Source organism: Cebus imitator, unplaced genomic scaffold, assembly GCF_001604975.1.
Source record: "Cebus imitator isolate Cc_AM_T3 unplaced genomic scaffold, Cebus_imitator-1.0 Scaffold322, whole genome shotgun sequence".
Classification (NCBI taxonomy): Eukaryota; Metazoa; Chordata; class Mammalia; order Primates; family Cebidae; genus Cebus; species Cebus imitator.
Window position 1 is genome coordinate 981,659 of NW_016107637.1, and position 18,683 is coordinate 1,000,341.

The 18,683-nt window shown below is 40.9% G+C and overlaps 1 protein-coding gene across 6 annotated transcripts in view; it reads right to left on the reverse strand.

Moving 5' to 3' along the window:
- YIPF1 (Yip1 domain family member 1) overlaps positions 1-18,683 on the reverse strand; it is a 45,924-nt gene that overhangs the window by 23,811 nt on the left and 3,430 nt on the right. For 5 of the 6 annotated variants that reach the window (XM_017504420.2, XM_017504424.2, XM_017504423.2 and 2 more), the window contains 4 exons: positions 15,787-15,950; positions 7,065-7,145; positions 6,739-6,826; positions 700-816 (listed from right to left, as the gene is read on the reverse strand). In XM_017504420.2, coding sequence (XP_017359909.1) covers positions 700-816; positions 6,739-6,826; positions 7,065-7,145; positions 15,787-15,950 — 450 coding nt within the window. The remainder of the gene's footprint in view (positions 1-699; positions 817-6,738; positions 6,827-7,064; positions 7,146-15,786; positions 15,951-18,683) is intronic. The other variant, XM_017504422.1, reaches the window with a different exon arrangement.

Below are 18,683 nucleotides of genomic sequence, written 5' to 3' on the forward strand. Positions count from 1 at the left end.
AAAAAAAAAAAAAAAAAAAAAAAAAAGAATATATTCCAACTGTGGCCAGGTGTGGTGGCTCACATCTATAGTCCTAACTAGCACTTTGGGAAGCCAAGACAGGAGAATCACTTGAGCCCAAGAGTTTGAGATCAGCCTGGGCAACCAGGCTGGGAGGTTGGTTAGGGAGACCAGTCTCTTCAAAAAATAGAAAAACTGGCCAGGTATGATGTTGCATGTCTGTAGTCCCAGCTACTCAGGAGGCTGAGGTGGGAGGATTACCTGAGCCCAAGGAAGTGGAGGCTGCAGTAAGCAGTGATTGCGTCACTGCATTCTGGCCTGGGCAATGAAGTGAGACATTGCCTCAAAAAAAAATGGGGGGTGGGGAATCAATTCCAGTTGCTATTGGGCCTTGATTTACAGCTTTCCAAAAGATCATGTGGATTCATAACCTTGTGAATGTATTTAATGCCACTGAATTATACACTTAAATGGTAAATTTTATGTAACATATATTTTATCACTGTAGGAAGAAAAAGATTATGTGGATTTATATAGATGAGTCGTAAACTCATCTATACATTTGAGTAGATACATTTGAACCCTAAAACACAAAAGCAGGGCTACAGCACCTAGAGATGGGGCCCAGGAGCTCAGTGATAAAAAGAACTCAAGGCTAGAAACTGACAGCATTCCAAATGAGTCAAGCTATTCACCAACCTTTTCGGAATTCAGGCACATAATGGTACGTCTTCTCTCCCAGATGGATCAAGAAGTTGGAGAGATTCCCACTAATTGCTATGGCAAAGACCAATGTGGCACATATCCAAAAGGGGCCTGCAAAGGAAACCAGAAAATTCAGAAACAAGAAAATGAAGCACAAGCCTTTAGATTCTTACAGAATTTCTTTACTTCCTCTTCTGATTCTTATAGAATTTCTTACCTTCCTCTTCTATTCATGTTAGCAAAAAGAAAACAAATTTTCTAGATGGGATCAACACTTGCTAGAGGAAAATTTTCTTTTCTCAAAGGTCAAACTGCCTTAAAGAAGGTGGGGGGTTGGTATTCCAATCCAAAGGCCAAAACGCCTTCCACAATTAGGTGAATGAAGACACTGATTTGTGTATAGCTTCTTTTATTGGAGGATCACCGCCAACAAAGAAAAATCCACAGGCTTTTTGTTAAGCCTTTCACCAGAATCCATGAAGTAAAGATTACTTACCTTATCTAAATGCCAAATGTTGGCATCACAGAAAAAGAAGTTAAATCAGGCAGAGCCTTCTGCAGCATACAGAAAGAGCAGGGCAAGCAGAACACTGGAGGGCTGAGTCGATTAAACCTACCAGTTCGCCATGGTTGTGTTTGAGTGTGTGTGTGTGTGTGTGTGTGTGTGTGCGCGCATATGTGTGTGTGTGTGTGTGTGTGTGTTTGTTTAAGGCTTTTTCTTTTTTTTTTAAATGAAAAAGTAATACAATGTACCATATACACCTACTATATACCCACAAAAATTAAAAATAAAAATTAAAAAAAAAAGTAATACATCTATATGGTCCAGTGTTCAAAAGATACAAAGGGAATACAGAGAACAGCAAGCTCCCCTCCCTCTCTGTGCCCTGGCTCTGTATCTCCTCTCCCTAAAGCTCACCAAAGTAACCAGATTCTGATGAAACCTGCCAGGAATATTCCACTCAAGTATATAAGCAAATGCCTCTGTATGTAATGTGCACATTTTATATAGATGATTATATATATATATATATATATATATATACACACACACACACACAATGAGCACCATACTTTGCAAACCCCTTTCATTATTTGCTTGACTTCATGAACATTATCCTTATCACTCCCCATCTAGAAAAAGTACTATGTAGAACAAATACAGTCTTTAGATTGAAAGAGTTTAACAAATTGTATGAATTTAATTTTTCAATTTCACTAATATTTTGCAACACCCTTTGAGATAGTTTCAGGCACCTTGACACATCACAAAAGTACGAACATTACTGTCATAGGAGAGATGACTAGCAGAAACAGATTAGTACTTTCCAAAGCCAAGCACTGGCTCCTGAGGTGGGAAAAGGAACACAAGCTACCAAATGGGATGCTTCCAAAAGTTACCAGTATTAGCTCTCCACAGATTGCCTCTTTACTGAAAGCTCTCTGCTGTAGCCAAGGACTAAATCTCAAAGTATTATTCTGAGTGCCCACATGTAAGAGTGGCAAAAAACAAACAAAAAAACCCCCACAAGACTCCCATAGCCAAAAAGCTTTATTGAATGAATGAATAAAACTGACCATGTGTTATAGATGGGCTGACACCATCCAAGCATATGACCACAAGTGGCCAAAATATTAACTTACAATACCCATATAACTAGAAAACCAAAAATATAATGTACTCTCAGCCATTATTTACTAAGTACCCACTACCCTCTGCTGGGGACACAATGACGTGCAACAGGGACAGTCACTGGCTCTAGTGCGTCCATACACTCCAGGGAGACAGCCAATAAAATATCTAATCTCAGAGGGTAGTACAGGGTGCTTATGGGAGCATATAGCGAGGGCACAAAACCTAGAGAACAGGATGCATAAGCTGGGATCTAAAGAAGAACAGAAGTTTGCCAAGTGAGGACAGAAGAGAAGAGAGGTTCAAGAAGAGGGAACAGCAGGAGCAGAGACTCTGAAGTAAGAGATTATAGTTCAAGGCTAAGTTTCAGGTCAGCCTGGCCAACATGGTGAAACTCCGTCTCTATTAAAAATGCAAAAATTAACTGGGCATGGTGGTACACGCCTGTAGCCCCAGCTACTTCGGAAGGCTGAGACAAGAGAATCGCTTGAACCCAGGAGGCAGAAGTTGCAGTGAGCCGAGATTGCACCTTTGCACTCCAGTCTTGGCAACAGAGTGAGACTCCGCCTCAAAAAAAATACATATCTTTTTAATGGTGTCATACATACTATGCATATCCTTCCACAACATGCTTTTTTAAATCATTGTGCTGAGATTTATCTATATTTATGCTTTTAGCTCTCATTCATTTTTTTTAAACTACAGACTTCTATGTATGAATATAGTACGATGTATCTCTTCTGCTGATGGATATCTTGGTTGTTTCTAAATATTTGCTATTATAAGCAATACTGCTACAGTGAATAATATTCTTCTTTTTGTTGTCTCATATATATGTGCATTCCTCTAAAATTACCTACCTAGGAGTGAAACTGCTGAATTGCAGGGTATGAGCATCTTCAAACTGCTCCAATTTGTGTATCAGTTACATACCCACCATACAAAAGTTCCCACTGTTCCACATCCTTGACAATACTTAATATCAATGTTCATGAAATCTGACCTAGAGTATGTCACCTGGCTTGGTACAGTGGCTCATGCCTGAAAGATCAGCACTTTGGGAGGCTGAGGCAGGAGGACTGCTTGAGATCAGGAGTTTGAGGCCAGCCTGGGCAACATAGTGAGACGCTGTCTCTACAAAAAATACAAACATGGTCGGGCGTGGTGGCTCAAGCCTGTAATCCCAGCACTTTGGGAGGCCGAGGTGGGAGGATCACGAGGTCAAGAGATCAAGACCATCCTGGCCAACATGGTGAAACCCCGTCTCTACTAAAAATACAAAAAAAAATTAGCTGGGCGTGGTGGCATGCACCTGTAGTCCCAGCTACCGGGGAGGCTGAGGCAGGAGAATTGCTTGAACCTGGGAGGCAGAGGTTGCAGTGAGCCGAGATGGCGCCACCACACTCCAGCCTGGCGCCTGGCAACAGAGCAAGACTCTGTCTCAAAAAAAATACAAACATTAGCCAGGCATGGTGGCACATGCCTATAGTCCCAGCTACTCAGGAAGATGAGATGGGGGAGGATGGCTTGAACCCAGGATTTTGAGTCTGCAGTGAGCCATTATTGTGCCACTGCACTCCAGCCTGAGCAGCAGAGCAAGAGCTTGTCTCAAAAAACAAAAAAGTATGTTACTTCTCTGTCCAAACCCTCCAATTCAAGCAAATGCCAAAGTCCTCACTGTGACTTATGAGACCTTACCTGCCCCTCCACACTGTCTCTCTCACCTCATCTCCTTCTAGGTCCCCATGACCACTCTCTTCCATTCCCATTAGCCTCTTGCTATTCTTTGAACGCACTAGGCTCCTGCCTCAGGGTCTTTGCACTTGCTGATCCATCTGTTTCAAGTGCTCTTCCCTTAGATACCTACATGAATCACTCCCAATTACTTCAGGTCATTACTCAAAGTCATCTTTTAAAAATTTCAAATTCATCCATTTATACAAACACTTCATGTCCTTCTCCTCTCTGCTCTTAAATTTTCACCTAAGCATTCATTACTAGAAAAATATTTTTACTTTTCTTTGCTTATTGTTAAACTCAGTAAATTACAAATTGCCTAAGGGTAGAGATTTTTGTCTGTTTTCACTGTTGTATCTCCAGTACTTAGAATAGTAAAAGCTCAACATTTGTTGAATGAATTGAATGAACAAATGAAGACAAGCCAAATTGTATATGTTTACTAAAATAATGAGCATAAATAAATATCTTATTTTACCTTTTATTTCCCTGGTTGCAGGTGGGGCTAAGCATCTTTTCATAGATTTATTGCCTTTTTTTCTCCCAGAGTTGCTTGTTTTCTTCTTGTAATTTGTGGGTGTTCAACATATATTCTCGTTTCTCACTGTTGGTTGGTTATATGCATTGGGAGTATGTTCCCTGGTCTGTGATTTATTTTTTTACTTTGCTTATGGTTTATTTTGTTGTGTAGAAATTTTAAATTTTAGTTGAAATGTAGTCAAAGTTATCAATCTTTTCTTTACACTCTGTAAACTGTCATCTTTTTCTTAACTGCCTTCCTCCAACCTCCACCCACAACAAAACCTAATCCTCCCCGCTGTAAAACACTTCATCTATATTGTACCTTATTTTAACCATGTCTATGAGCTAATGAGGCTACTGGTGTCACAGAAAAGAAGCAAGCTTTGGGTTCAACCCCTGGCTTTGTTATGACAGGCAGCATAGCATAGTGATGAAGAAATGGATTATGAGCCACAGTGTCGATTTGAAAATTGAGCTCAGCACTTACTAGCTGTATGATCTTAGGCAAGTTACTAGACCTCTGTGTGACTCAGTGTCCTTATCTATAAAATGGGGATAATAATAGTATCTGCCTCATAAAGTTGGATCTGTCATAAGGATTAAATGAGTTAATACAGGTACTGCCCTAATAATAGTGTCTGGCACATAATAGGCACTATATGTGTGTTTACCATTATTGTTGCTAACTCTGTAACTATGGGCAAGTTATCTCCTTAACCTCAGTTTTCTCTTTTGTAAGATAAGGCTACCTTGGAGTATGGGAAATAAAATAGCATAATACACTAAAATAGTGCTTATCTCCACGCTTGGCACTTATAAGGTACAACAGATGTTCATGCTCACTCTTCCTCCTCATTAGAGCTAGGGACTATGGCCTTATCTTTAAAGCCTCAACCCCTAGCACAGGGCCTCGCATAAAATAAGGTACTAAAAACTGTTTGAGCACCTGCTTTATGCCAAGGCCTCGGCCAGACTCTAAAGACACTGAAACACAGAGCCTCCCCCTCAGGCTACAAGTTAAGAATGAATGAGACAGACAGAGAAATCGCCTTGACAACCCTCAGATAAAAAGCATGGGCCAATACAATGGTTTTCACACCAGGCTTCCTAGAGCCCACATTTAAAATCAACATATATGACTGCTTTACTATTTATCATTTCGGATTGAGCATATATATCAATGATCCTCACTGAGCATCGGCTTCCTCATTTAAAAAGTGGGGATTCTTTGCAAGGGTTGTTGCAAGAATGAGATATGACCAAGTTCACACAAAGTCTCTGGTGTAGCTCCTGGCACACGGACAGCACTCCCTTTTCCCCTCAAACACAGGCCACTGTTGGGGCTTTTTCCTCAGGAGTACTGGGTGGACCTCTGAGTTTTTCTCAGACAGCATTAAGGGCAGTGATGACAACCATCCCTCGCCCAATCCTGTTTCAGACTTCCACTGCTGATGACCAAATCCTAAGAGGAGCCAGCTCATCTGAGGGCAGAGCTGGAACTCAGCATATCAATGAAAAAGTGTGAGAATACCTTCTCCTCCAACACCAAATGGTCCATAAATTAAAATCAACAATCTCCTCTTAGTCAAAGTGACTACGTTTATCTCAAGCTTGTAATGTCATTTGAAGAATCTTTAAAAATTATTATTTTTTAATTTTTTAGTAAAGACAGGGTCTGTCTATGTTGCCCAGGCTGGTCTCAAACTCCTGAACTCAAACAATCCTCCTGCTCTGGCCTCCCAAAGTGTTGGGATTACAGCCATGAACCACTATGCAAACCCAGCCTTTAGTAGAGATAGGGTCTCGCTATGTCACCCAGAGTGGTCTCAAACTCCTAGCCTCTGGCGATCCTCCCATCTTGGCCTACCAAAGTGCTGGGATTAGAGGTGTGAACCACTGTGCCCAGCCCCATTTAAAGACCTTTGAAGGATATACTAGTACTTATAATGATGACATGGCACTAATATAACACATAATTGTATTTCTCCAAAATTATTTGCAAGGGTTGCTACTGAAGTTCAGAAGCGTCAAATAAAACATGGCATGCCCCACCAATAGCGCAGTTCTCCAAGTTTCCAGGCAACCCTCACATGCACCCAAGTTCAACTGAAATATGGTAAACAAATCAGCACTACACATACCATAGAGATCTGGATTGCTGCGGATGTATAACCTCACAAAGTTTTTTCCGGGTATTGGCAAAAGAGACCCTTTAATTCTGTCAAAGACCTGTAAAACAACATAGCGGTAATTCTACTGAAGTTTTCTAAGTTTAATAAATTCATTTCTACAAAATTGAAACTCAGTCATTAGAGCTTTTATGATAGTATTTTCAAATGCTAATAACCCTTTACTTTTGTAAGACCATTTCCAGTATATAAAGGCTTTCACATTATTTGATTGTTCAACCATTAAAGAAACAAGTCTCCATTACAAGTAAAAGAAAAGGTGAAATTCGTTTCCAAACCTGGTAGGTGTCCACATCAAAGAATGTTTGGTAGTATTCAAATGTCCAGAAGGGGGAGCTTTTCTTCTGTCCAGCAAGTAACTGTCGGAGGTAAAATAAAACATAATAAATACATAAGCAATTTCTTAATTCCAGCTGCACAGGGGTGCAGGGAGGATCTGGTCTAATGAAAAACCAAAATGTTTGAAACAACAGGCTCTTCTGCATTCAACAACCAACTCTGCAATAGCCAATTCCTAACTCTCAGCCTGATTAGAAAAACAAGCATTAGTTTTGAAGTCACAGCAAAAGGGTTCAAATCCTGGCCCCCTCACTGAGCGGAGCTTTGGCAAATCACTAGACTCCTCTCCAGCTTAGTTCCCTTATCTTAAAATTAATGCTAATAAGATCTACCTCATAGGATTATGAGGGGTTACATTCAATAGTATATAGAATTATGTACAATAATAAATGCATAAACACACACACATACAAAAGGCAGTCAGTGTAAATATCTTTTTTCTTTTTCTTTTTCTTTTTTTTTTTTTAGATGGCATCTCACTGTTTCCCAGGCTAGAGTGCAGTGGTATAATCATAGCTCACTGCAGCCTTGAACTCCTGGGCTCAAGCAATCTTCCCACCTCAGCCTCCCAAGTAGCTGGGACTACATGCATGCACCACTATGCCCAGTAATTTTTAAACTTTTTTGTAGAAACGGAGTCTCATTATTTTGCCTTGTTCTCAAACTCTTGGGCTCAAGTGATCCTCCTGCATCAGCCTCCCAAAGCACTGGAATTATAAGTGAGAGCCACTGTGCCCAGCCAGTGTAAATATCTTTTCCTCTACTATCCATCCACGATCCTCCCGACTACTGCCACCTGATTCTCAAAAATCTGATACACTGACTCACTCTAAAAAAATCTGATACACTGACTCACTCTACTAAAAATATTACTACTCTGACAAAAAAAAAAGGATTCTAATTGAGAAGAGGCATCTGAGGAGGGCCATACCTATCTCTACAATACAGCTCTTTGGTGGCAGAATGCAGGCCCTGTCATCTTCAGATATGTGAAGGGAACTCATACAGCCAAAAGTACCGATGAACTCTGAGCTGCTTTGCAGGACAAGGGCAGGTGCTATAGGCAGATATTTTTTGTTCATTATAAAGGAAAACGATGGCCAATTAAAAGCAGCTGTGGTCTGCATTACTCACAGAGAGGGGTGAAAGCAGTGAATGAATTCAGCATCTTCAACTGAAATATCCAGGTTCTCGCACTGGGACTGTCTAGGCAAATAGCTCAACACACAGAAAATGAAGAAAAACAGGGTGGGGTGATGGCCCATCCAGGAGCAGCACAGAGACAAAGGAACACCCACCCCCAGCCAAGAAAAGCAGTGAGTGATTGTATGGCCCTACCCAGGAAATCTGGGTCAGGAGATTCCCTGTAAGCCCATGTTACTAGAGTCTTGGGTCCAATACACACAAAGCTATATGCAGTCCTAGCAGAGCAGCTGCTCAGGCACACAAAGAAACCCAAGAGCTTTGCATACTCCAGCTCCTGGCTTCCCAGCAAAATGGGAGATCCATCCCTACACGCCCCTAGGAAGGGGGTGAATCTAGGCAACCAAAAAGCATCGTTCTGCAGGCCTCACTTCCACGGCACCTCACAAGTTAAGAGCCACTGGCATGGAATTCCAGCCAGCCAGTGGCGACAGGCTGGAGTCTGCCTGAGAAGGACTAAGTTTCAGGGGCAAGGGGCAGCTGCCATGTCACCTCAGCTCTTCCAGCCTGCTGGCTCTGGAGAGTCCAGATGGGTCTGGATGAGGAAGGGTCTCCTACAACACAGCACAGCTGCACTACCCAAAAGCAGCCAGTGAAAGAAGAGACCCAGAGCCTGCAGGCTAGGGGAAAAAAAAAAGCAGCCAGACTGCTTTAAGAGGGTGCCTGATCCCATTCCTCCTGACTGTGGAGGCCTCCTAACTCTCCAGACACCTCCCACAGGTGCAGTTAGAGCTGGCAACAGGTCAGTACTCACTCCCCTAGGACAGAGCTTCCAGAGGAAGGAGCAGGCTGGGATCTTTGCTGTTTTGCAGCATTCATTGGTGATACCTCCAAGTACGAGAAAACCCCAGACAACTACGATCTGGAGCAGAGCCCCAGCGAACTGCAGCAGCCCTGTGAAAGAGTAGCCTGACTGTTAAGAAACAAACAAACAAACAAACAGTAAACAACAACAACATCAACAAAAAAGACCCCATAAAAACCCCATTTAAAGTCAGCAACCTAAAGATTGAAGGTAGATAAGCCCACAAAGATGAGAAAGAATCAACACAAAAACACTCAAAACTCAAAAGCCAGAGGGCCTGTCTCCTCCAAATGATCGCAACACCTCTCCATCAAGGGCGCAGAACTAGGCTGAGGCTGAGATGGCTGAACTGACAGAAGTAGGCTTCAGAAGGTGGGTGATGAACTTCGCTGAGCTAAAGAAGCATGTTGTAACCCAATACAAAGAAGCTAAGAATCATGATAAAACAACACAGGAGCTGATAGCCAGAAGAGCCTGTTTAGAGAGGAGCATAACCAACCAGATGGAGTTGAAAAACACAACATGAGAACTTCACAATGCAATCACAAGTATCAATAGCAGAATAGGCCAAATGGAGGAAAGAATCTTAGAGCTTGAAGACCATCTTTCTGAAATAAGACAGGCAGACAAGAACAGAGAAAAAAGAATGAAAAAGAATAAACAAAACTTTCAAGAAATATGGGATTATGTGAAGAGACGAACCTACAATTGATCAGTGCACCTGAAAGAGACGAAGAGAATGGAACCAAGTTGGAAAACATACTTCAGAATATTATCCAGGAGAACTTCCCCAAGCTAGCAAGACAGGCCAACATTCAAATTCAGGAACTGCAGAGAACCCCAGTAAGATACTCCATGAGAAGATCAACCACAAACACATAATCTTCAGTTCTTCAAGGTTGAAATGAAAGAAAAAATGTTAAGGGCAGCCAGAGAGAAAGGCCAAGTCACCTACAAAGGGAAAACCCTCAGACTAACAGCAGACCTCTTAGTGGAAATCCTACAAGCCAGAAGAGATCGGGGGCAAATATTCAACATTCTTAGAAAATAGTTTCCAACCCAGAATTTCATATCCAACCAAACTAAGTTTCATAAGCAAAGGAGAAATAAGATCCTTTTCAGACATGCAAATGCCAAGGGAATTCATCACCACCAGGCCTGCCTTGCAAGAGCTCCTGAAGGAAGCACTAAATATGGAAAGGAAAAACTGTTACCTGCCACTACAAAAGCACACTGAAGTACACAGACCAGTGATACTGTGAAGCAACCACATAAACAATCTGCAAAATAATCAGCTAACACCATGACAGAATCAAATTCACACATAACAATACTAACCTGAAATGTAAATGGGCCAATAAATGCTCCTATTAATAGACACAGAATGGCAATCTGGATAATGAGCCAAGACCTATAGGTATGCTGTCTTCAAGAGACCCATCTCAAATGAAAAGACACAAAGAGACTCAAAATAAAGGGATGGAGGAAAATTTACCAAGCAAATGGAAAACAGAAAAAAGCAGGGGTTACAATCCTCATTTCTGACAAAACAGACTTTAACCAACAAGGATTAAAAAAAGAAAAGAAGAAGAAAGGCATTACATAATGGAAAAGGGTTCAATTCAACAAGAAGGGCTAATGATCCTAAATATATATGCTCCCAATATAGGATCATCCAGATTCATAAAGCAAGTTCTTAGAGACCTACAAAGAGTCTTAGACTCCCATACAATAATAGTGGGAGACTTTAACACCCCATGGACAATATTAGACAGATTATCAAGACAGAAAATTAACAAAGATATTCAGGACCTGAACTCAGCTCTGGATCAAGTGAACCTGACAGATACCTACAGAACTCCACCCAAAAACAACAGAATATACATTCTTCTCATTGCCACATGGCACTTACTGTAAAATTGACCACATAATTGGAAGTAAAACACTCCTTAGCAAATACAAAAGAACTGAAGTCATAACAGTCTCTCAGACCACAGTGCAATCAAATTGGAATGCAAGATTTAAAAATTAACTCAAAACCACACAACTACACGGAAATTTAACAACCTGCTCCTAATGACTCTTAGGTAAATAATGAAATTAGGGCAGAAATCAAGAAATTCTTTGAAACTAATGGGAACAAAGGGACAACATACTGGAATCTCTGGGATGCAGCTAAAGCAGTGTTAAGAGGGAAATTTATAGCACTAAATGCCCACATCAAAAAGCTGGAAAGATCTCAAGTTAACACTAACATCACAACTAAAAGAACCAGAGAGCCAAGAGAAAACAAACCCAAAGCTAGCAGAAGACAAGAAATAAACAAGATCACAGCTGAACAGCAGACAGAGACACAAAAAAACCCTTCAAAAAAATCAACAAATCCAGAAGCTGGTTTATTGAAAAAAATTAATAAAATACATGACTAGCTAGAGTAATAAAGGAGAAAGGGGAAGAATCACATAAATACAATAAGGAATGATAAGCAGATATCACCATTGACCCCACAGAAGTACAAACAACCATCAGAGAATACTATAAACACCTCTATGCACATAAACTAGAAAATCTAGAAGAAATGGATGAATTCCTGAACACATACAGCCTCCCAGGATTGAAGCAAGAAGAAACTGAATCTCTGAACAGAACAATAATGAGTTCTAAAATTGAGGCAGAATAAATAGCTGACCAATGAATAAAAGCCCAGGACCAGGCTGATTCACAGCTAAACTCTACCATATGTACAAAGTACTGGTACCATTTCTACTGAAACTATTCCAAAAAATTGAAAAGGAGGGACTCCTCCCTAACTCATTCTATGAGGCCAGCATCATCCTGATACCAAAACCAGGCAGAGATAAAACAAGAAAAGAAAACTTCAGGCCAATATCCTTGATGACCATTGATGTAAAAATTCTTAACAAAATACTGACAAACCAAATCCAGTAGCACATCAAAAAGCTTATCCACCACAATCAAGTTGGCTTCATCCTGGGATGCAAGATTGGTTCAACATACACAAATCAATAAATGTGATTCACCACATAAATAGAACCACAGGCAAAAAACCCACGATTATCTCAATAATTGATGCAAAAAACACCTTTGAGAAAATTCGACATACCTTCTTGTTAAAACTCTCAATAAACTAGGTATTGAAAGAACATACCTCAAAATAATAAGAGTCATATATGACAAACACACAGCCAATACCATACTGAATGGGCAAAAGTTGGAAGCATTCCCCTTGAAAACCAGCACAAGAAAAGGATGCCCTCTCTCATTACTCCCATTCAACAGTATTAGAAGTTCTGGCCCGGGCAATCCAGCAAGAGAAAGAAATAAAGGGTATTCAAATAGGAAGAGAGGAAGTCAAATCATCTTTGTTTGCAAGATGACATGTTCCTATATCTAGAAAACCCCATCATCTCAGCCCAAAAGCTTCTTAAGCTGATAAAGCAACTTCAGCAAAGTCTCTGGATACAAATTCAATGTGCAAAAATTTCTAGCCTTCCTATACACCAACAGGCAAGCAGAGGGCCAATCATGAGTGAACTCTCATTCATAATTGCTACAAAAAGAGTAAAATACCTAGAAATACAGCTAACAAGGGAAGTAAATAACCTCTTCAAAGAGAACTGCAAACCACTGCTCAAAGAAATAAGAGAGGACACAAACAAACAGAAAAACATTCCATGCTCATGGATAGGAAGAATCAAAGTAATTATAGATTCAGTGCCACTCCCATTAAACTACCATTGACATTTTTCACAGAATTAGAAAAAAAAACTATTTAAAAATTCATATGGAACCAAAAAACAGGCCAAATAGCCAAGACAATCCTAAGCAAAAAGAACAAAGCCAGAGGCATCACACTACCTGACTTCAAACTAAACTACAAGGCTACAGTAACAAAAACAGCATGGTACTGGTACAAGGACAGACACATAGACCAATGGAACAGAACAGAGAACTCAGAAATAAGAATGCACACCTACAACCATCTGATCTTCGACAAAACAAGCAATGGGGAAAGGATTCCTTATTCAATAAATAGTGCTGGGAGAGCTGGTTAGTCACATGCAGAAAATTGAAACTGGACCCCTTCCTTATACCATATACAAAAAATAACTCAAGATGGATTAAAGACTTAAATATAAAACCCAAAAAAAAAAAAAAAAAAAATATCCCTAGAAGAAAATCTAGGCAATATCATTCAGGACACAGGCATGGGCAAAGATCTCAAGATAAAAACACCAAAAGCAATTGTAACAAAAGCAAAAATTGACAAATGGGCTTCTGCACAGCAAAAGAAACTATCATCAGAGTGAACAGACAGCCTACAGAATGGTAGAAAATTTTTGCAATCTATCCATCTGACAAAGGTCTAATATCCAGAGTCTCCAAGGAACTTAAGCAAATTTACAAGAAAAAAACAACTTGATTAAAAAGTGGGCAAGGGACATGAACAGACATTCTCAAAAGATATACATGTGACCAAAAAACATATGAAAAAAAGCTCAACATCGCTCATTAGAGAAATGCAAATCAAAAACCACAACGAGACACCATATCATATCATACCAGTCAGAATGGTGATTATTAAAAAGTCAAGAAGCAATAGATGCTGGTGAAGTTGCGGAGAAAAAGGAACACTTCTTTTATACTGTTGGTGGGAGTGTAAATTAGTTCAACCATTGTGGAATACAGTGTGGTGATTCCTCAGAGACCTAGAGGCAGAATACTATTTGACCCAGCAATCCCATCACTGGGTATATACCCAAAGGAATAGAAATCATTCTATTATAAAGATAGATGCAGAGCCGGGCACGGTGGCTCAAGCCTGTAATCCCAGCACTTTGGGAGGCCGAGGCGGGTGGATCACGAGGTCAAGAGATCGAGACCATCCTGGTCAACAAGGTGAAACCCCGTCTCTACTAAAAATACAAAAAATTAGCTGGGCATGGTGGCATGTGCCTGTAATCCCAGCTACTCAGGAGGCTGAGGCAGGAGAATTGCCTGAGCCCAGGAGACGGAGGTTGCGGTGAGCCGAGATCGTGCCATTGCACTCCAGCCTGGGTAACAAGAGCGAAACTCCGTCTCAAAAAATAAATAAATAAATAAAAAATAAATAAATAAAGATAGATGCATGTGTATGTTCACTGCAGCACTATTCAGAATAGCAAAGATACAGAATGAACCTAAATGCCAATCAATGATAGACTGGATAAAGAGAAAATATGATATATATACAACCATGAAATACAATACAGCCATAAAAAAGAATGAGATCATGTCCTTTGCTGGGACATGGATGGAGTTGGAAGCCATTTTCCTCAGCAAACTAATGCAGGAACAGAAAACCAAACACCACATGTTCTCACTTATAAGTGGGAGCTGAATGATGAGAACACATAGACACATGGGAGGGAGAGCATCAGGAAGAATAGCTAATGGATGCTGGGCTTAATACCTAAGTGATGGGATGATCTGTGCAGCAAACCGCCATGGCACACATTTACCTATGTAATAAACCTGCACATGACCCCTGAACTTAAAATAAGAAAAAACATTAAAATAAAGGAATACATTTTCACAATTAGTTGACAATGGCAGCAACTACCTTACATGGTGGTAAACAGCACATTCCTAGAGGCATTAAAGCAAGTGTTTTCAATATTTCTGTTTTGTTGTTTGCTTTTTTGGCGACAGGGTCTCACTCTGCTGCCCAGGCTAGACTGTAGTGGTGTGATCTCAATTCACTGCAACCTCTACTTCCCAAGCTTAAGCAATCCCCCCACCTTAGCTTCCTGAGTAACGGGAACTACAGGTGTGCACCACCATGCTCAGCTAATATTTTGTTTTTTTTTTTTTGAGATGGAGTCTCGCTCTGTCGCCCAAACCGGAGTGCAATGGTGCGATCTCGGCTCACTACAACCTCTGCCTCCCAGGTTCAAGCGATTCTCCTGCCTCAGTCTCCTGAGTAGCTGGAACTACAGGAGCACACCACCACACCCGGCTAATTTTTTGTGTTTTTTAGCAGAGATGGGGTTTCACCATGTTGGTCAGGCTGGTCTCGAACTCCTGATGTTGTGATCCACCCGCCTCGGCCTTCCAAAGTGCTGGGATTACAGAAGTGAGCCACTGCGCCCAGCCAATATTTTGTATTTTTTATAGAGGTGGAGTTTCACCATGTTGCCCAGGTTGGTCTCAAACTCCTGGGCTCAAGTGATCCGCCCGCCTCAGTCTCCCAAAGTGCTGGGATTACAGGCATGAGCCACCACACCTGGCTCCAAGTGCATCCTTTCCAACATAGCAAGGACAGCATCAATATCTTGGGAGAAAGGCTGAAACAGAGGGCCATGAAGGTTCTTTCCAACTCTAATATTAGAAAATATTGAGCATGGGAGCCCCACATTCCATAAGCTATGCTCTCTGTTCACTATCCATGTTCCCTCCACCAGTGTACTTATGGATAATAATGGTCTGTTTGCCTGTTTCCCCCACCAAGGCAGAGGCCATGTATCATTTACCTCTGAACTGTCACTGCCTGGCACAGTACCTGGCGCACAGTACCTGGTGCTAGACAGTGAATTAGCACATAAATGAGCTTTAAAAATTGTTTTAAAAATATCTCAAAGACAAGTTCAAACCTCAGTTTTGTCAGAGTCATCATTTCCCAGTAACTCATCATCTTCTTCTCTTCCTGAGCCTCTCAGAGCTCCTGTTTGATGTTTTGGGGTTTCGCCAGGATCCTCAATGCTTACTGTGGTGGCATCTGGGTTTGCTGCCACAGAAGTGGCTGCATCGCCAAATTCTGAAATCAATTAGAGCACAAGGGCCTCAGAAACTTTACCCACATGAGCAATGCTATACTTTGAATTTAAAGACAAGCTATCACAACCTCAGCTTTGCTATAGACTCTACCTGCTATAAAGGGCAAATGCTTTGAAAAAAAAAAAAAAAAAAAAAAAAAACCTCATTTGGAGATCAATCTGACATAGATAAATGATTACGAAGACAACAGAATTTGGAGTCAGACCTAGATTTTAGTCCTGGCTCAGCTAGCCAGTTACTAAATACATGAGCCCAAGTAAGTAACTTCACCTTTCTAAACCTCAGGAATCTCATCCATATCATGGGGAGAATAACATTTATTTTAAATAATTTTGGGGGGGGGGGTTAGGAATATAACCTAAGCCCTAAACTTCTCTTCTTTGGTTCAAGTCCAAACAATTTTAATGAAAGTTATTTTTTCCAATAAGTCTACATAATCACTACAGAAAATATGGGAACAAAAATGAAAGTGGAAATCAGCTGGGCACGGTGGCTCACGCCTGAAATCCCAGCACTTTGGGAGGCCAAGGCGGGTGGATCACCTGAGGTCAGGAGTTCAAGACCAACCTGGCCAACATAGTGAAACCCCGTCTCAACTAAAAATACAAAAATTAGCCGAGTGTGGTGCCGCATACCTGTAATTCCAGCTACTCTGGAGGCTGAGACAGGAGAATCACTTGAACCCAGGAGGCAGAGATTGCAGTGAGCCGAAATCGCACCACTGCACTCCAGCCTGTGTGACAGACCAAGACTACGGTCAAAAAAAAAGAAAAAACAAAGTGGAAATCACAGGATAAAAAATCACTCTTAGGCCGGGCATGCTGGCTTATGTCTGTAATCCCAGCACTTAGGAAGGCCAAGGCAGGAGGATTGCTCGAGCTGCAGAGGTCGAGGCTGCAGTGAGCTGTGATCATGCCTCTGTACTCCAGCCTGGGCATCACAGTAAGACTCTGTCTCAAAAAAAATAAAATAAAATAAAAAACGAAAATAAAAAAACACTCTTAGTTCCACCACATAAAGGTTAACACTATTAACATTTTAGTATATTTCCTTTTCTTCGCATACTGAGATTCATGCCACTAATGATCATTCATTCATGAATGATCCAATAAGCCAAATACTGATCTAGAATGTGATAATACTATAATTAATTTTGCATCTTTGCTTTGTCAGGATTGTGTATAATTGGAGATTATACACAAAAATGATTTTTCATATTATAACAGTCTTTAAAGTGATCACTTATGTGACTGCATAATATTCCATCAATGAAGATTTTATTACAAATACGCAAGGAGTGTCTGTGTAGAAAAGCTTTTTGGGGTACAGACTTAAGATGAACACCTATCAGTATGCTCACTAGGTCAACAGGGTACAAACCATTTTCAAGGCTCCTGAACCACATTACTAAACTGCTTTTCGAAAGAACCTTACCTACTTATGCCCATCAGGAGGGACTGAGACTTCCTGTCTCTGAACATCCTAACATACTTTATTTAGCTGCTCTGGAATACAATTCAGGGCAGCTCTCAACCTTTGAAGGTCAGAGGAAGAGTACCAGTAGGGCACCATTTTAACACTACAAGCAGGGCACCAATCCTAGCAGTAGGATGGGGTTCTTGGACAACTGAGCTCACTCTTATTGCCTGTCAGCTATATTAGTAGTTTTATGAAGAACACTAAAGTGACTGAAATTAATCAGGTAGCTAATATGTAACAATTACTGAAGCCTCAATTGGCAATGTTTGGGTAGTTTAAGCAACATGAGGTTCTGGAGTGAGATGGTCCATTGTTCAAGGTAAGACTCTTTATACTCAGTAGCTCCATGACCTTGAACACATTACTCCATTGCTCTGAGTGTCTGTCCCTTTAGTTATAAAACACAGACAGTATCTACCCCACAACGAGATTTCAAGAATGATGAAATAATAACTATCATTACAGGTATGTCTTATTGACTGTACAGGGCAATGACATTTTAAAAGATAGTCACAACTTGGCTGGAGGGAATTGACCAAGGAAGATATACTTAGGTCTCACAGTTAAAAAGCAGTAGTTAAAATAACTAGAAAAGTATAACTGGGCTGGATGCAGTGGCTCATGCCTGTAACCCAGCACTTTGGGAGGCTGAGGCAAGCAGATCACTTGAGCTCAGGAGTTCGAGACCAGCCTGGCCAACATGGTGAAACCTCATCTCTACTACAAACATTAAAATTAGCCAGGAGTGGTGGTGGGCACCTGTAATCCCAGCTACTTGAGAGGCTGAGGCACAAGAATTGCTTGAACTGGGAGGTGAAGGTTGCAGTGAGCTGAGATTGCATCACTGCACTCCAGCCTGGGTGACAAAGTAAGACTTGGTCTCAAAAAAACAAAAAGAGTATAATTGGATTGTTTGTAACACAAAGGATAAATGCTTGAGGTAATGGACACCCCGTTTATCCTGATGTGATTATTACACATTATATGCCTGTATCAAAATATACAAGTGTACCCTGTGAGCATATGCACTACTACATAACCACGAAAATGAAAACAAAATTTAAAGAGCAGTAGTTTACCAGGGGGAAGGAATGCCAGAAGGAGGGACAGACGGTACCACTTTAGAAGTACAAAGGTCAAAAAGGCTCCAAGGAGGATAGCTCCTCTAGTTGTTAGGATCAGGAAAGGGTTCTTGGAGAAGATACTGTATGAGAAGGATGGCCAGTGGTGGAGG